The following is a 17,422-nucleotide window of genomic DNA, read 5'->3' on the forward strand; positions in this document are numbered from 1 at the left end:
TCTCTTCCTTCCTTCTTTTCTTCCTTCCTTCCTTCTTTCCTTCCTTCCTTCCTTTCTTCCCTCCTTCCTTCCTTCCTTTCTTCCCTCCTTCCTTCCTTCCTTTTCTCTCCTCTCTCTCTCTCTCTCTCTCTCTCTCTCTCTCTCCCTTTTCCTTTCCCTCTCCATCTCCATCTCTATCTCTCTCACTCTGTATAGTGTCCAGGCTAGCTCTCTGGAGAGCCTTAGGATCAGAGTCAGGATCAGTCAAAGTCCTTGGTCTTTAGGAGGAGAAATGAAGAAGGCAGGCAAGCTGCCACGCAATTTGCCAAAGATGAATTCTGGACTCTGGAGTTTGGAGCCTGAAGTCCTCTCTCCTCAGTGTGCTGTGGCAGAGAGGCTCTGATCCTTTCCCTCAGCTCTCCAACCCTTGCTTCTGATAACCTTATCACAACACATTGAGCAAGCATCAATTGTGAGAACCATTACATCACCATATGTTTATAGAATCATTATCACATCTTGACTAGGTAATTAGCCTTAAGTGCTCTGCTGTCTTAGATTCAAACCCTTTTCAAAGTTCCAGCCCTCTACATCTCTGTGTCTCTATTGGTCTCTTTTTCCGAAAAAAATATGCTTCAATCTACGTTCAAACACCATTATTTCTTTCTCTGGGTATGGATACAATTTTTCAATATCAATCCCCCTGTGTTGTCTTGGATGATTGTATTCCTTACAATAGTTGTGTTATTCCCAGCTGATTATATTACAATACTGCTGACCTAGTAGTGGTATTCTGGGTAAAAGGATATACATGATTTTATATTCCTTTATGCATAATTCTGAATTGTCCTATGGAATGGTTGAATCAGTTCACAACTCTACCAACAATATATCAATGTCTCACTTTTCTTATATTTCTTCCACCAGTTGTCATTCTCCTTTTCCATTCTATTAGCCAATTTAATAGGTTTGTGGTAGTACTTCAGAAGTGTTTTATTTACCATTTCTGCAATCAAAAATGAATTAGAGCATTTTATATGTCTATAGATAATTATGATTTTTGTCTGCAAACCATTCATAGATTTTGATCATTTATCACCTGAGGAATATTTCTTATTTTTTGTTCTATTTACCTTTCTATGCTTCTCTTGAGTCCTGTGTTTGAATATCAAGTTTCTGTTAGTTATGCTTTTTTTTTATCATACAAATGATTGAAAACCCCTTACTTTATTTAAGATACATCTCCCCTGAAAGATGATGCTCAGCCTCAATGGATAGGTCCTTTGCCTTCTGGAATATGATATTCCAGGCCCTCTGATCCTTTATTGTAGAAGCTGCTAGATCCTGGGTAATCCTGACTCTTGCTCTTTGATACTTGAAATATTTTTTTTTTCTGGCAGCTTATAGTATTTTTTCTTTGAGTTTATAGTTTTGGAGTTTAACAATAATGATTCTTGGGCTTTTCCTTGTGTGATCTCTTTCTAGAGATGATTGATGGATTCTTTGAATGACTATTTTGCCCATTGATTCTACTGTATAAGAGCAGTTTTACTTGATGATCTCTTGAAGAATGTTATCCAGGCATTGTGATCTTTAGTTAGACCAATAATTTTTAAATTGCCTCTCCTCAATCTGTTTTCTAGATAGACTATTTTTCCAATGAGGTATTTTACATTTTCTTGCTTTTTTTCATTCTTTTTGGTTTGCTTGACCAATTCTTGATGTTTTCATATCCATTAGCTTTCATGTATTCAGTTCTAGTTTTTAATGTATGATTTTCTTCAGTTAGCTTTTGTGCCTCTTTTTCATTTGATTATTTCTACTTTTTTAAGAGTAGTTTTCTTTTTTTTTTTTATATGACCAAACCGTTATTTTGCTGTACAAAAAGAATCAGACTCTGAAATATTGTACAACTAGCTTGTGAAGGAAATAAAAAATGCAGGTGGGCATAAATATAGGGATTGGGAATTCAATGTAATGGTTTTTAGTCATCTCCCAGAGTTCTTTCTCTGGGCGTAGCTGGTTCAGTTCATTACTGCTCCATTGGAGATGATTTGGTTGATCTCATTGCTGAGGATGGCCAGGTCCATCAGAACTGGTCATCATATAGTATTGTTGTTGAAGTATATAATGATCTCCTGGTCCTGCTCATTTCACTCAGCATCAGTTCGTGTAAGTCTCCCCAGGCCTTTCTGAAATCATCCTATCGGTCATTTCTTACAGAACAATAATATTCCATACTATTCATATACCACAATTTATTCAGCCATTCTCCAACTGATGGGCATCCACTCAGTTTCCAGTTTCTAGCCACTACAAAGAGGGTTGCCACAAACATTCGTGCACAAGAGTAGTTCTTAACTGAATTTGTTTTGGCATTTCGCCAATTTTTTTTTAAGGAATTGTTTTCCTTTTCTAAGCTGTTGACTCTCTCTTGCCTACCTCTATTTCTTTCCCCAATTTTTCTTTTTCCTCTCTCATTTGGCATTTAAAAATTTTTTATGAGTGCTTTCAAGAAAGCTCTTTGTGCTTGAGACCAATTCCCATCATCCTTTGAGATTTCCCATGTGAGCACTTCTCATATTGCACTTTCCATTCACCCTGTCTCTCCTCAAAAGTACATTTCTTCAGACTATCCCCTCCTCCCAATCTTCCTTCCCTTTTATTACCTCCCTCTTTCTTTTATCATCTTCCTTTTCCAATTACCTGCATGGTAAGATAGATTTTTAATTGACTGTTATTCCTTCTTTGAGCCAATTCAGATAAAAGTAAGATTCACTTACTCCCATATTATTTCCCCTTCTTCTGCTCCAATGTAAAAACTTTTTTCTTGTGATTGTGATAATTTAGTTTATTTATCTTTTCTTTTCTCCTCTCCCAGTTCATTCTGCTCTCACTGTTGATTTTCACCCTTTTAGATACTGTTAATATTACATTCAACTAACAGGTGCCTTCCGCCTTTATAAACTCCCTCCATCCTAATAATGAAAAAGTTCTTATAAGTAACAAGTATCATCTTTCTTTGTAAGAATGAAAACAATCTGACATCATTAAGTCCCTTATGGTTTCCCTTTCCTGTTTACCTTTTTATGCTTTTCTGTTCAGCTCTGGTCTTTTTATTAATGCTTGAGGGTGGAATGAAGATGGCAGAGTAAAAGCAGACCCTTACTAGAGATTTTCCCCAAACTCCTACAAATACCTTTAAATAATGACTCTAAAAAAAAATTTAAATTCTCAAAATCTACCAAAAAAAAAAAAAGATATAATGAAAAAATTCCCCAACTTAAAACAACTTAAAATGTCAACAGAAAAGGTCTGTCATACTAGAGAAGGAGTGAAACATGGTCCCAGTGCAAGCCATGCCAGCACAGCTCTAGCCAGGACAAACCAAGAGTTGGCATTGGGGCCTCAGAATCAGTAACAGCAGTGGGAGTTTCCAGAAGTCTCAGCTCACAGACATCAAAGACAAATTGGAAGATCAGTAGGAAAAGTTTGTCACCCTAGGGTATCAGAGGAGTTCCATGAAACCAGGAGCCAATGAATCTGTAATAATGGCAGGAGTAGGAGCAGGAGCAGCAGCTTCCCTGAAGACAAAGTCTGATGGGTTTTGGAAAAATGAAATTTTGTGTACAAACATTACAATAGAGTGCTCATATCAGTTCAAGTAAACATTTGCAAATATTGTAATAAGCTGATCACAGTAGATTTAGACAAATATATCTGCAATAAGTCAACTATATTGGCTTAATTAGAATTTAGCATACCTTTGCTACTTCCATCTGAGCAGGCAGTGAAAATCAGCCAGATGAGAGGAGAGGGTCATGGGTTCCTGTGGTTTTTGACTATTTAAATGATCTCTTAGCCTTTTTAAAATTGGCCTCCTCTCTCTGAGAGTTCAGTGAGTGGACTGCCTGCTTCTCAGGAGATTGTAATAAAATTTCTGATCTTCACTTTGAGAAATCCCTTAAGTAGTCATTTTGAATTAGGGGTTGCTAGGCAGCCTGTCTCCTATACACTCAATATGGATATAGAAATCTATTTTACCCTTAGGGGAAGGAGATAGGAAAAAGGGGGAAAGTAAGAAAAAGGAGTAAGAAGAAATATGCCCCAAGAGCATATGGGGGAAAGATAGAAGTAAAATATTTATGAGGAGAGATGGTGAAAGGAGAGAGAATAGAATAAACAGGGGCATATAAAATTAGCAATAGTGATTGAGAAAGGAATTTTGAAGCAAGTTTCTCTGATGAAGGCCTCATTTCTCAAATATATAGGAAATTGAGTCAAATTGGATTGTTGTTTGTGTGTATGTGTGTGTGTGTGTATAAGAGAGAGCGTGTGTGTATTCTGCTGTTTTAGAATTTGTTTAGAGTTATTATTTACAGGTATTTGGAAAGGTTTGGGTGTAAGTCCCAGGCTATCCCATCAGCAGCTTGACTTTGCTTCCCAGGGTTTCTTCTAATGAGTCATATCTTGTCATTTCAAAGTATTTCAACTTAAACTTTAGCATTTGTCCTTCCAATGAATAGTCAAGAATTAATTTAAATAATGATTGATTTTATCTCCTTGGGAGTCTTAAAAATCTTATACAATTTAATAATTTGAAAGTGTTAATTCTGTAACATTCAGTTTTTTTTCTAATCTGAATCTCACAGCCATCCATTGCTGCTAGAAAAGATAAAAAAGCAAAAAAACAAACAAAGCCCCACATTGAATATGCAGACCTTTCTTAGCAAAGTGATATCTCTACTTTTTACCATGCTATCCAGATTTTCCATAGATTTCCTTCCAATAATCACATGGCACTTCATGGCTACAGCTACTATCTGCAATGAGCTTTGAATCCAAGAATATAAAATCTGACACTGCTTCCAATGTTTCTTCCTCTATTTGAAGACAATTATGAGATCAGATACTCTGATCTGATCTTAGTTTTTTTTTTTTTTTTTTTTAATGTTAAGCTTCAAGTCAGCTATTACACTCTCCTTTTATAGCCTTTCTCAAGAAGATGCTTCATTCGCTTCACTCTTTGACATCAGAGTAGTATTGCCTGCATATCTGAGATTGTTGACCTTTCTCCTAGAATCCTTAATTCTGGCTTCTATTCATGCACTGTGGCATTTTGCATGATGTACTTTGTACAAAAGTTAAATAAATAAAATAGCAATATTCAGGCTTGCTTCACATCTTTACCCATCTTGAACAAATCAGTTGCATATTTAGTTCTAATTATTGCTTCTTGACCCACATACAAGTTCCTCTGAGAAAGGGTCTCTATCTGTAATGTCAAAAGAAACTGAGCAAGACAGAGATTAGAGACCAATTCAATAGTTTATTAAATGGAGAGAAATACTGGGACCAATGGATCCCAGGGCTAGACGAGAGTATGATCTCAAAGAATCTAGCCCAGAGAATCGAGACAGCAAGCCTTTTATGGTATAACAAGAACAATGACATAAGCAGAGACCTAGGTGGGGATAGCCTCATAGATGAAAGTTACTGATATTCTAATGACATTAAGGAATGTCTATAACACCTTTATCTCAACCATTAAGAGGGGACGGTCATAACCTTAAGGCAGAATACGAAATAGGACAAATGGAGGAACTGGTCACCTCATTAAAAGTGACCTTTGGCATTACTATGCCATGCCACCTTCAATTATAAAATTTAATAGGAATAGGTGAAAATTCTTCAAATATGAGCTTCAGAAGTTTAAGAAGTTATGACAATTAGTCATTTCATGTTAAAAAGATATGCGAGCTTGAGTAGATTTGATTCCTCACAAATTTCTACAGTTTACAGAAAAGGAAGAAGTGACTAGAAAAAGCCAGTAAGGCTTCATCCTTGCTGTCCAATTGACCTAATTTCCTTTATAGATGAGTGGATCAGGTGATTGTATCCATATATGTTATGCTCTAAGTTCAATATGAATCAACATTTCAATATGGAAGTCAACAATACTAATTGTAAAGCCATAATATGCTGGGGAAAGAAGTTGATTAGACTACATCTGGAATATGATTCATATATTGTCACTGCATTTTAGGAAGGAGGCTGATATGTAGGAATCTTCTACTGGCTGTGATAATGAGGATTATGAGAACTGGATGAAGGAACTCAGAATCTTTAGCATAAGAGTAGGAGCAATGTGGAAATGATCTTGTAAGAAATCCTAATGAAGGAATAGAATAGAATTGTTTTATTTGGCCCTATAAAGCAGGACAAAAACCAATGGATGGAAATTGTGGAGACAATTTAAGATTTTTGTGAAGAAAAACTTTTCTAAATTAAAATTATCTGAGTAAAGACTTTTCATGGGAATGTGGCTTCAACCTTTGCCCTAATTGTGTCCTGAGACTTTGCAATAACAAGTTGAGCTAAAAAGCTGCAAATGTTCCATTGTCTTGGATGAATATTTCTCCTCCACCCCACTTCATCTTTATTAGCATTTAAGTACTTAATGGGTAAAGACTTTGTTATTATTAGCATTCTTTTGTTTCTGGGATACATTTCCTTATTTAGGGTATAAGGCTAGACTCCCCCAGACAATGAATGTGGGGGCTTCTGCATTTAGGGTCTATAAATATGATTTGCAGTTTGTGCTTTGCAATCCTCTACTGACCTAAGTGTCAGACAAAGGTCTGTTGGGAGTTACCCTTTCTGGAGAGATTGTAATAAATCCTTTCTTTTCTTTCTTTCTTTCTTTCCTTTCTTTTCTTTCTTTTTTTCTTTCTTTTTTGTTGTTGTTGTTGCTTTATACCTTGAGATCTCTCATTTTCATTTGGATAAGGGTTACTGTCCCACACAATTGTGAGGGCCTACTCCAGGATGCTTCCCGTTCATAAGGATGTCTCTCCCACACTGAATCCTTGGGCGGGCACCTTCTGGAGAGTTCTCCAGTGGTCCTTAAACTTGGCTCTAGAACTCCCATTATGATTGGGTAAATTCCTGAAGAGAGACACTTGGAGAAAGCAAAAATGGAAGTGGATTAGCAACATTAGAGTATTAATTCAGCTTAGGAGATAAGTCAGTTGAGAAAAACTGAAATAGTCAAGTACCTGGCTATTGCTTTGTAATTAGAACAGTTCCCAGAAGTGATCTGGAATTTTCTCCATATGAGATTGGTTTATTTTATTTGGAAGGAGAAAGGGAAACACTCTCTTTTGAAACAAAGGATAATTTTTAAAGGAATTATATGCTGGCAGTGTCTTCATCCCCTTTAGTCCTCAGAAAGCAAGGATTTATGGCTCAGACATCTTTGGAGTTTGCAGTTCCAGAAGACTGAGTGCTTACTAAGGCCTTGAAGAAGTAGAGTGGGAAGGATTTTGCCAGATGTTGTTATACTACAGCTCTCTTTTATTGTCATGACTGAGTTTCCCTAATTATCCTGACTCAGTCCTGCCTGGCTTTCCCTGCTTCTCAGTTCTGCAAAGCCTCTTCTCCCTCTTTATTAGAATACTTGATAGAATATCAGAATGCCTCTCCCCATCCCAAGCTATTAGAATATCAGATACTGTCTTATCAAGATGCCTCTCCCCATGTCCAGGGTGCCTCCCCTTGGCTCACCCCACCCTGTCAGAGTCCTGTTCATGCTCTCAGTACCCTGATTCCACCCCTGCCTCAGTCTACCCTTTGTGTCTGAGCCACGTGTATATATGTCATTGAGAATTCTGATTGTTGGCTGGATTCTTGGAGACGATAGTCTCATTCAGTCCTGGGACCAAACATGGATCCATTGGTACCAGTATATCTCTCCATTTAATGAATTATTAAATACTCTCTAATCTCTGTCTTGCTCAGTTTCTCCAGCATTACAATGTTAGACACATCTGAGACTTCAGTCTGGAGGCTGAGAACATCAGGCTTAAAGGACATATGGAGGAACCTCAATAATGGACTAAGGACAATTTATAACCTTTAAAATTGACTTTGCAATTAGGAATGTTTTAGAGAGAGGGGAGATTAATTGAATTTAGAGGAATTTTAACAATATTGGTATTGTACCTGTTATTTATATTTTCAGAAAAGTTTGTAAGGCTCCTCAGTTGGAGGAAGTTGAATTAACATTTTTTAGGATGAAGAATTGATTGTTTTGAGTCATTCTAAAGCTGTTCCCATTGTTTAGGGAGATTCTGAGAACAATGGTCTATGTTTTTGTCTCTTTGAGCATGGTTAATATTTGATATTGTTTTGATATAGATTGGTTATTGAGCATCTTAAAATAAGATGATTTGCATAATGTTGAATTTAAAACCCATTTACTTAGATATGAAGATAAGCTATGACTTTTTAGGATGAATCTTTTTAGTTAATACTTATTTAGGATACAGGATCCTTGAGAGTTAAATTCACCTTAAGCTTTGATTAATGACATTTGTTATTTGAGATAAAATCTTTTGGCACTATATCTGACATTGAATTCAGATATGATTGTCTAATAGATCATCAAGTAAGTAATCCATCATCTGAAAGGAATGTGCTACAAGCTACTCAGAGGATGGTGATCCTGAATTTTTACAAATGGATGTTAATATTTGAGCAAGTTAGGAGGATGACGTTGGCTTCTGCTTAAGGCTGAATTCTTCTGACTCAGTTTACCAGTGGTGTTCCTTTGAATAACAACCTACCTGATTATTCCTGAGTCTGGCTATAAGGTAGAATTGTTATTGCATACAATTAGCTAAGAATGCTTTATCCTGCCATGTATGTGCTCTCAGGTTGAGGCCTGAAAGACTAGTTTTGATGCTATTATATCATGTCCTTGCTTTTTCCTCTTACAGCAAATTTCTATAATCAGGGCAAGTGTTCAGTTGAAGCTATGAGCTCAATTCAAGTATGTAAGATCTTTAAGTTTCCTATCTCAAAATATGTTGTCATTATATCCTAAATAAGTAGGTAAGTATTTGACCTAGGTTGTCTGTTTCTTTTAGCATTTCCTGTTGTTGCTGCCTTCCTGAAGATAGGCATCTTTATTTGTGAAGAGTTTCCTATTCTATATACTGGGATCACAAATGTTTGAAATGATAGATGGCCCCAGATGGGAGCTGGGGATACAGAACCCCAATTTGTATGCTAAATAGATTCATTAGACTCCAGGCCATGGACAAAATAATTACTAACCAGAATACAGAGGCATTGAATTTGTTGGCAGATAAGGCCACTCAGACTAGAGAGGCAGTACTCCAGCAAAGATTGGTATTAGAATACTTGTTGGCTGAAGAAGATAGAGTTTATGGGAAATTAAGTTTTTGCTGTGTGGAAACTGATGATAATGTACAGGTAATAAAGGAAATTGCAAAAGACATCAGAAAATTGGCCCATGCCCCATTCCAGACCTGGTCCTCACTGATGTGATCTATGATATGGGGTTTGTCATCAAATGATGCAGACACCAAAAGTTGGCATTCAGTCATGTGAAGAATTCACAGTGACCATTCTCTTTGGCAAAAAGTAGATTTATTTTGGGGGAATAGTTTACTGACAAAATGAAGGAATACAAAAATGGAGTTGGGAGAACATATAAAAGACAAGTTCCTCAGTGGAACTTACAATTTCACAATTTTCCAGTACAAAGGGAGTACTGCATGAGGTTGGGACATGTCCTTAGCTAGCAGGCTAAATCCTAAAATCCTAAATCCTAAAAATACCTTAAATGAATTAGCTGTAAGGAGGAGAAGTAAAGTTGGGAAGCATAGTGAAGTTAGGGAAGATACTATGTGGCATGGGGGAAGGGAAAAGACACTGCAGAATTCTATGGTAGGCTGACACAAAGGAAGGAAGCAGCCATGGAATAGCCTACAAGTAGGTTTTATAGTGAAAATTTAAGTTTAGGGACATGATTGGAATTTCCACAGAGGAAAGCTTGAACAGTCTAGAGAGGAAGGTCCAGTTAGACTTGAAGTATTAAAAGGATGAAGATGGATTCCAGTAGAAAGAAAAAGGACAAACCAAGTCCATAGGGATTGGAGACTGAAAACAAGACAGTTGAGTAACTATATACAGAATAGTGTGAGATATCTTCAAATGTCAATAAATAAAGAATAGGGACTAAAAGAGATAAAAGAGTGAGGATCTCTTATGGGTATGTGGTTTTGATCTATACCCTAATTGTGACTTGATAATTTCCCATAATAAGTTGAACTATAGCTAAAAGCTGTAGACATTTGATTATCTTGGATGAACATTCCCCCTACTGTACTAAGTATATTTAAGTACTTAATGAGTAAAGATTTTGTTATTACTAGTTTTCTTTTGTTTCTGGCAGAGATTTCTATATTTAGGACTCCCCCAAGCAATGGGAGAAAAGTTTTTTTGGGGGGAGCTTCTACATTTAGGGTTTATAAATCTTGTGTTTTGCAATTTGTCATTTGCACTTCTTTACTGACACCTTGTCTGTTGGGAGTTGCCGTTTCTTACAAGATTGTAATTTTTTTTTTTTTGCCTTTTACCTTGAGAGTCTGATTTTAATTTGAGTAAAGGTCAGTGTTCCATACAGTAATGTCCGGACTAGCTTTCCAGAGGATCTCTGGATGGGCCTTGGTCTTTAAGTGGAGAAGTGATGAAGGCAGGAAGACTACCATGAGGCTGGTCAAAGATGGAGTCTGGGGTCTGGAGTCTGGAGTCTGGCATCTTCTCTGTGTCTGTGTCTGAGACTCCTAGTTCCCAGTCCTCACAGCCCTTAAATACCTCAGTACCATTACATCACTACAGCAACTGAGCATATGCCAACTGTAGAAAATTACAGCACCATATTACACTAAGTATATGCCAATTAGAATGATTACATCATTACATTACTTAAGTATATGTTTAAATAGAGAACTATTACCCATCAATCACACTGAGTAGGTGCTTAACTATAAGCACCCTGCTGTCCTTGATTCAAGTACACCTTTCTAGAGTTCTGGTCCTCTATACCATACAACATATAAATAAAATGTGCTTGAAATCTTCCCCTATCTACAAATTCAAAAGGAAATTTCATTCTTGCTTCTCTCAAGGTGTGTGTGTGTATACAGTCACATGTATATACTCACATATATATATACATATTTTTGTGTGTGTATAGAAAAGTATATGTATATATAGATGTGCATGCATATCTATATGTGTGTTTGTATCTATATAAAGATACACGTACATATGTATTACATTTAGAGTTTTCTGGGAATACAATGTGAAGTGTTGGTCTACAACAAATTTTTGTCAGTACTTTTACATTTTCATAGCAATTTGTGTTCAATTGTAAGTTCTTAATAGAGCTAGAGTATTTAGTTGAGGTGGGAATTCATTTTTCTTGACTATGGTTCTTATTTGTGCGAGTTCTTTTTTTTTCTTTTTTACAATTGGTGGGAGGGAAAGAAATTAATTGCTTAACACTTGAAAGAAACAACTCAAAAATAGGGCACATACACATAAATGGGTTGCTTCAGGAGAAACTGAATTCACCCTCATAGGAAGTCATCAGGAATAGGTTAATTTACTATTCTCAGGAATGCTGTTCACATTATAGATTAGGGTACATAGTTTGAGTCTCAGCTTTAAGATGTTATAATTAACTTTTTCCAGAATGGGCAAAAATTATTGTACTTAAGTATTTAAGTACAATTTTTAATTTAAGTATCCTTGAATTTGTTGAATTTGTTCATATTCTCATAGATTGGCTTATAGTAAATGATCAAGTTCTATGTTTTTGTTGACAGTATTTCTGTATGGACTGAGGAAATTGAATCATTTTTTTGGATTTCTCCTCTTTAATCATTTGCTTCAGTCATATAGCTTAGAAGAATTGAGGATTCTTCATTGTGCCAAGGCCACTCAATTTGTTTAAAAAAATCCAAAACAATTGCAGTAGTCACATTTTGAACTCCAGCATTTCTTAAGAGAGTCAATTAAAAACAAACAAACAAAGAAAAACTAGCACTTTATTCAAAACTATTCTGCCAAATCTGTGGATCAATATTTATAATTATACAGTAAACTTCACTAAATTCATATGAACTACTTTCTTCTCAGTCAACATATATGAACTACCCCTCCATACTTACTAGTATAACATGATTTAGTTCCTTTTCTGAGCAAAGGTTTTTATGGAAGAAAAACACAAATGAAAATATACTGGCACATATTTGTACTAAGGAATAACAATAAATTCAACCTCAGGACAATTACTTAAATAAAAAAAAAAAATCATGCTTTTTCCTGCCTTTGGAAATAAACATCATGTAATACTGAAAATAGAAAACAGACCTTCTTATTGTCCCCTGTGTCTTAAGTGATCAGAAGAGGAATACATTTCCTAGCAACTGTCTGTACTTCCTGTAGAAATTGTTCAATATTCTATTAAAAATTTCACTGGATTGTAGATATTTGTGTTCTGAGAATCTGAATACTAACTTCTTGAGTAAGGAGTGAATTTTTCAAGCAAAATGTCCATGATTTGCCACCAAAAAAAAAAGAATGGTGCATTCTGAGAGAATTCCAGATCTCCAAGCAATCTAATAGTTTTTCCTGATTAGATAAAATCAAGGTCAAAAATTAAAAAAACTTTAAATGATAAAAAAGAAAGAAATCAAACCCAAAGACAAAGTAATTCAGGTTCATTTCATGTTTTACACTGCCATTCTGGAATATTTCTTTTTGTTTCTTTTTATTATTGTTTATTGAAATGTATCTTAAGTGGTCTTGAGGCCAAGTGGGGGTGCAAAGACTAATTCAGGAGCCCCAGAAAGTCAAAGCTACCCTCATAATAATACTAAAGTCATTTTAATTTCCCATAACATAAACGGAAGTATATCTAATCACATTAAAAAAAATAAATAAAGATATTGGGTGGGGCAAAGTAGAAAGGGAAGGCCTTAAAGAAGAATGAGGTCAAATCTTGTTTTTAATGCAAATGAATTGAGTAACCTGGGCAAATCTCTTAATCATGCAATATCCTATGCAATGTTCTATGACTTTGAGTTATAAATTAGCTGCCAGTCTGGACTGGAGAAAGAACTTTACATATTTAGGAATTTTTTGTGCCAGTGAAATTTAGTAGTCCATTATTCCCCCAAACATCCCACCTGTATCCCTTAATGTCAGTGATTTTTGCCTCTAAAATATAAAGTATTCTTGCATGATTTGATATTACTAAACAGGGAAATATTAAACTCACTTCAGCCTTTTTTCTTCTGTTTCATTATAGGATTATCCATAAGAATGGTTACACAGAGCAAGAATGTATAGAGTTCAAAGCTGTTGTTTACAGTAACACCCTGCAATCCATTCTGGCCATTGTGAAGGCCATGGCAGTTCTGGGAATTGATTATGTAAATCAACAAAGTACAGTAAGTGTGAAAACTATACCATTCAATAGTGAGATCCTAAAACAAAACAATAAGATTGAAATCATTTTGTGGCAACCACTAGTTGGCACACTAAATAAAGAACTAGACTTGAACTTTGATTCAAGAAATTTTAAGTTCAGACTCACTCACTTTAGACAGTGATTAGTAGTATGATCTTTGACAAATCACTTGATGTCTCTCAGCCTCAGATTCTTTACTGATAAAGTGGGGATAAAAATAACAAGTACATCATAGGGTTGTTATGAAGATCAAATGAAATATCTCTGAAGCACTTAGGAAACTTTCAAATTTTAACAACTATTACTACTTGTGTTACTACTATTAGTAACTAAATACAACTACCCTGAAATCCCAAATGTGCTTCTATCTAGGTCACAAATTCTTTTATATTTATAGTGCTATAGGGTAAAGTTAATATTCAAGCAATGTTGCTCTTTTTTTTCATCATGTACAGGCAGTTTTTTAAAAGAAAAAATTTCTCCTCTATTTCCTGGATTGAAACATTATAAAAAACTTTTGAAAAAAAATTATAAAAATTCATTTATTTGTTCAACAAATAGTCATAAGTATCAGCTTTGTACCAGATTCTGTGCAGCGTGCCTTTTGTTGAAAAATATCAGATGTCTAGAATGAATGGTACAAAATGGACAGACTATGCACTGTACTGGTACTCACTTAAAATAAAATTGCTTAAATAAATAACTCCAGTATGTTTAGTAGATCTACTCTCATAAATAATTATTCATAGGAGAATATGGCTAAGGATAAAAAAAAAATGAGAAGGGATGTTATGATCTGCTCATTGAAGTGAATAACTCCACTGATGAGATCACAAGTCTATGGGAGTATTTGAGCTTCACAAAGATAAAGAATTTAAAGTTTTATAAAAATCCAGTTTTCTAGGTAGCCAATTATTTTTTCATAAACAAAATTATAAGGATAGAAAAATCTTTAAATGTTATTTAATTTAACCCTTTAACTTAATTAATGAAAAATGAGACCATAGAGGTAACATGCTATCTGACATCATGCTAAAATTAATTGTCAAAGCCAAGATTCATACCCATGTCTTCTTGTTCCAATTTGTCTATGGTCATTATAGCTAGCATTTTGTCAGAAAAGTAACTTGAACTCATTTCTTCCGGACTCTAAAACTAGCCCATAACGTATCACTCTCTGTTACCTCTTATATATGGACTAATAGAAGAAATATAAAAAATGGTATTTTCTTGTTGGAATTCATATGTTATCACTAATGTCATTTTGTTTATTTGTTTGCCTTTTTTGGATTGGACTTATGTCCTTTGTGTAGAGATTCCCATGGAAGAAATTCTTTCAACAATGTAGACTGGCAACTTTTCCAGATAATGATATTATCATTTCCAGGGATAGTTAGAAGTTAAAATAACTTTCCCACTCATATAGCCAATCTATGTCAGAAACAGTATTTAAATCTAGAATTTCCTGATATCAATTCTGTCTATTATAATAACTATCTCTCAAGCTATATATCCTCATTCTCCCCCATCCCCTCCAAAATGATAAAAATATATGACAAAAGTATGAGAATTCACCCAGTCAAAGCATGGATCATAACACTGTAAGATCATAAGATCAAATCTTTTAATCTAACCCCCTCTTTTGCAGATAGAGTTTCATGATGCCAATTCTGTCTCTCTATCTACTATACTATATCTCACACACTCACCATCCCACTCACCCCCAATCATAAAAATAAATGACAAAAGTATAAGAATTTATGGTCAGAGCATACACTATAAGATCATAATCAAATCTTCTAATCCAACTCCCTCACTTTTCAGGTAAGAAAAAAGACACCAAAATGTGTTTAGTGATTTGTAAGTGGCAATAGCATGAGTTAAACATTGATCAAAATCTCAAAGGGAGACTCTACAGAAAAGATGGGAGCCATAAGCAAAGGTTTAAAGATATCCAACCTTATCCCAAAATAAAAAAAAATCTTCTTTCAGAGAACCATAAAAGAAACTGTTCCCAATGCTTATTTTAGCATCCCTATTAATGGAGTTAATAAAAAAATTAAGATTAAATACAATAGCAAAATAAATAGAGAAAACATATTTGTAGAAAACTTCAAAAGACATCTCATGAGAAATTCATATAAGAAAATTTGAAATTCATTCAGAAATAATGAATAAATGACTAAATTATCCTTTCATGAGATTGCTTAGAAGAAGAAAAAAATAGTAACAATCTTCTTTTCCTACTATATTTTCTTTTAAATTTCATTTTCTTTTTAAAATTTTTAGGGACTTTATTTTATTTTTCATTCATGGAATAAAATAAACATTTTGATAACAGTCTAACAACATGTTGATTGCATATGAAACAAAATCAATTATGTTCAAATTTCTATTACTTTTAAATATATAACAAAGTTGGCGTGTAAATTTTTTCCCCTATTTTTGTCTCCCTCCCTTCTCACCTCACATATTAAAAATGCAACTCACATGTCTTTATATACTTGCCAAATATATAACTAAAGTATTACTTGTCTAAACAGATGCCATAAATTTCCTCATCTAATTCATGCATTAATTTTTTTTTTCAATTGACTGGTAAATGTTATATCTATTCATATAACTACAACTTGTTCTAGATTGTCATGTCTTAGAATTAAGGGATTATACTTATAAATTCATGGTGAGATTTGTTCAGCAGAGTCATACTACAACAGTTACATCATAACTAAAAATGGCTTCTAAGTAAGTTTTTCTATGGTCAAGACCAAGAATGTTTCTGTGAATCATGAATTTTATGTGTGGAAGTATTTTTAATTTTTTTCTTCTTCTTGCCACCTGGAAACAACTGCCAGAGTGATTTTTATTGGGCTTTTTTTCCCCTTTAAAGCCAAGTGTTCAAAAATTAACCCCTACATTTTACAAATGAGAAAATGAGAATTAGAAAGGTTAAGAACAATTCATATTTATATATGACTATAAAAATTTATTTGACAATTTCCTTACAATAACCTATAAAGGTGACCAAATTCAGGCTAATAACCTCTAATTTAATAATAAGTAATTGGGTTCCAGAACTGAGATTTCATTGGTGAGGTAAGATGATAACTTGAAAAATTAGCACTAGATTTGGAGTCACAGCACACTGATTCAACCATTCAAAAAAGAGAATTAGAGCTGGATGTGGAGTCAGGAAGATCTGAGTTCAAATTTTGGCTCAGATGAGTTTTAGCATTATAGCCCCAAACATCTTATTTAGCTTTTCAACCTTAGTTTCCTATCAGTAAAACAGTACCTACCTTTCAAGGTTGTTGAAGGAGCAAAGGAAATAATACCCTCAAAGCACTTTGCAAACTTTAAAGTGATATATAAATACTAGTTAGCTAGCTATTACCCAAGTGTCCTTAACCAAGTTATTTACATTTTCTAGCCTCAGTTTCCCTTTGTACAAAATGAGCAGGTTAGGCTACATGATATCTTAGATTGTCTTTTAGTTCTAAAACTATGAAACTATGATATAGAGAACCCCTCTTAAAGCCAACTGGCAACTGCTTTGCAATTTACAGAATTGCTCAGAGGTTAAATAAATTGTCCAGGGCCAAAGATGATTTGTCAAAATTGAGACCTGGAATCACATTTTCAGGACTTTGTGTTTTTTTTTTTTCCTATTATACAATATTGTTTCTCAATAATAATCATTGATTTCACTTTAATGCTTGCAAAGCACTTTTCATACCTTTGACACTCATAACCCTAGTGGAAAGGTAATTCTATTTTTTTCCATATTACAGATGAGGAAAGCAAGGCTCAAAGAATTTAAAACTTGCCTAGATTTTCACAACTATTAAGTCTTTATTAGCTAGAACTCAGTCTTAGTAACTAGATGTTATCCATTTTGACATGTTCTCAGTAAAAGAGTTTTAATAATCTGTTCTGATGTGATCAACATGTTTTGCTTTCAAAATCAATAACAGTAAATTTATTTCTTAATATCTACACACATTATATATGGGCACATGTTTTATAGTGAAAAAAAAAATACTATAGCTCTTTCAGCATTTCAATCCTTATCCTTTAGGCTGAGTCTTTATC

General features: G+C 34.4%; 1 protein-coding gene across 1 annotated transcript in view; it reads left to right on the top strand.

Moving 5' to 3' along the window:
- GNAT3 (G protein subunit alpha transducin 3) overlaps positions 1-17,422 on the top strand; it is a 92,034-nt gene that overhangs the window by 42,606 nt on the left and 32,006 nt on the right. Inside the window, exon 3 of the mRNA XM_031938677.1 lies at positions 13,169-13,310. Coding sequence (XP_031794537.1) covers positions 13,169-13,310 — 142 coding nt within the window. The remainder of the gene's footprint in view (positions 1-13,168; positions 13,311-17,422) is intronic.

This window comes from Sarcophilus harrisii, chromosome 5, assembly GCF_902635505.1.
Source record: "Sarcophilus harrisii chromosome 5, mSarHar1.11, whole genome shotgun sequence".
Taxonomy (NCBI): domain Eukaryota; kingdom Metazoa; phylum Chordata; class Mammalia; order Dasyuromorphia; family Dasyuridae; genus Sarcophilus; species Sarcophilus harrisii.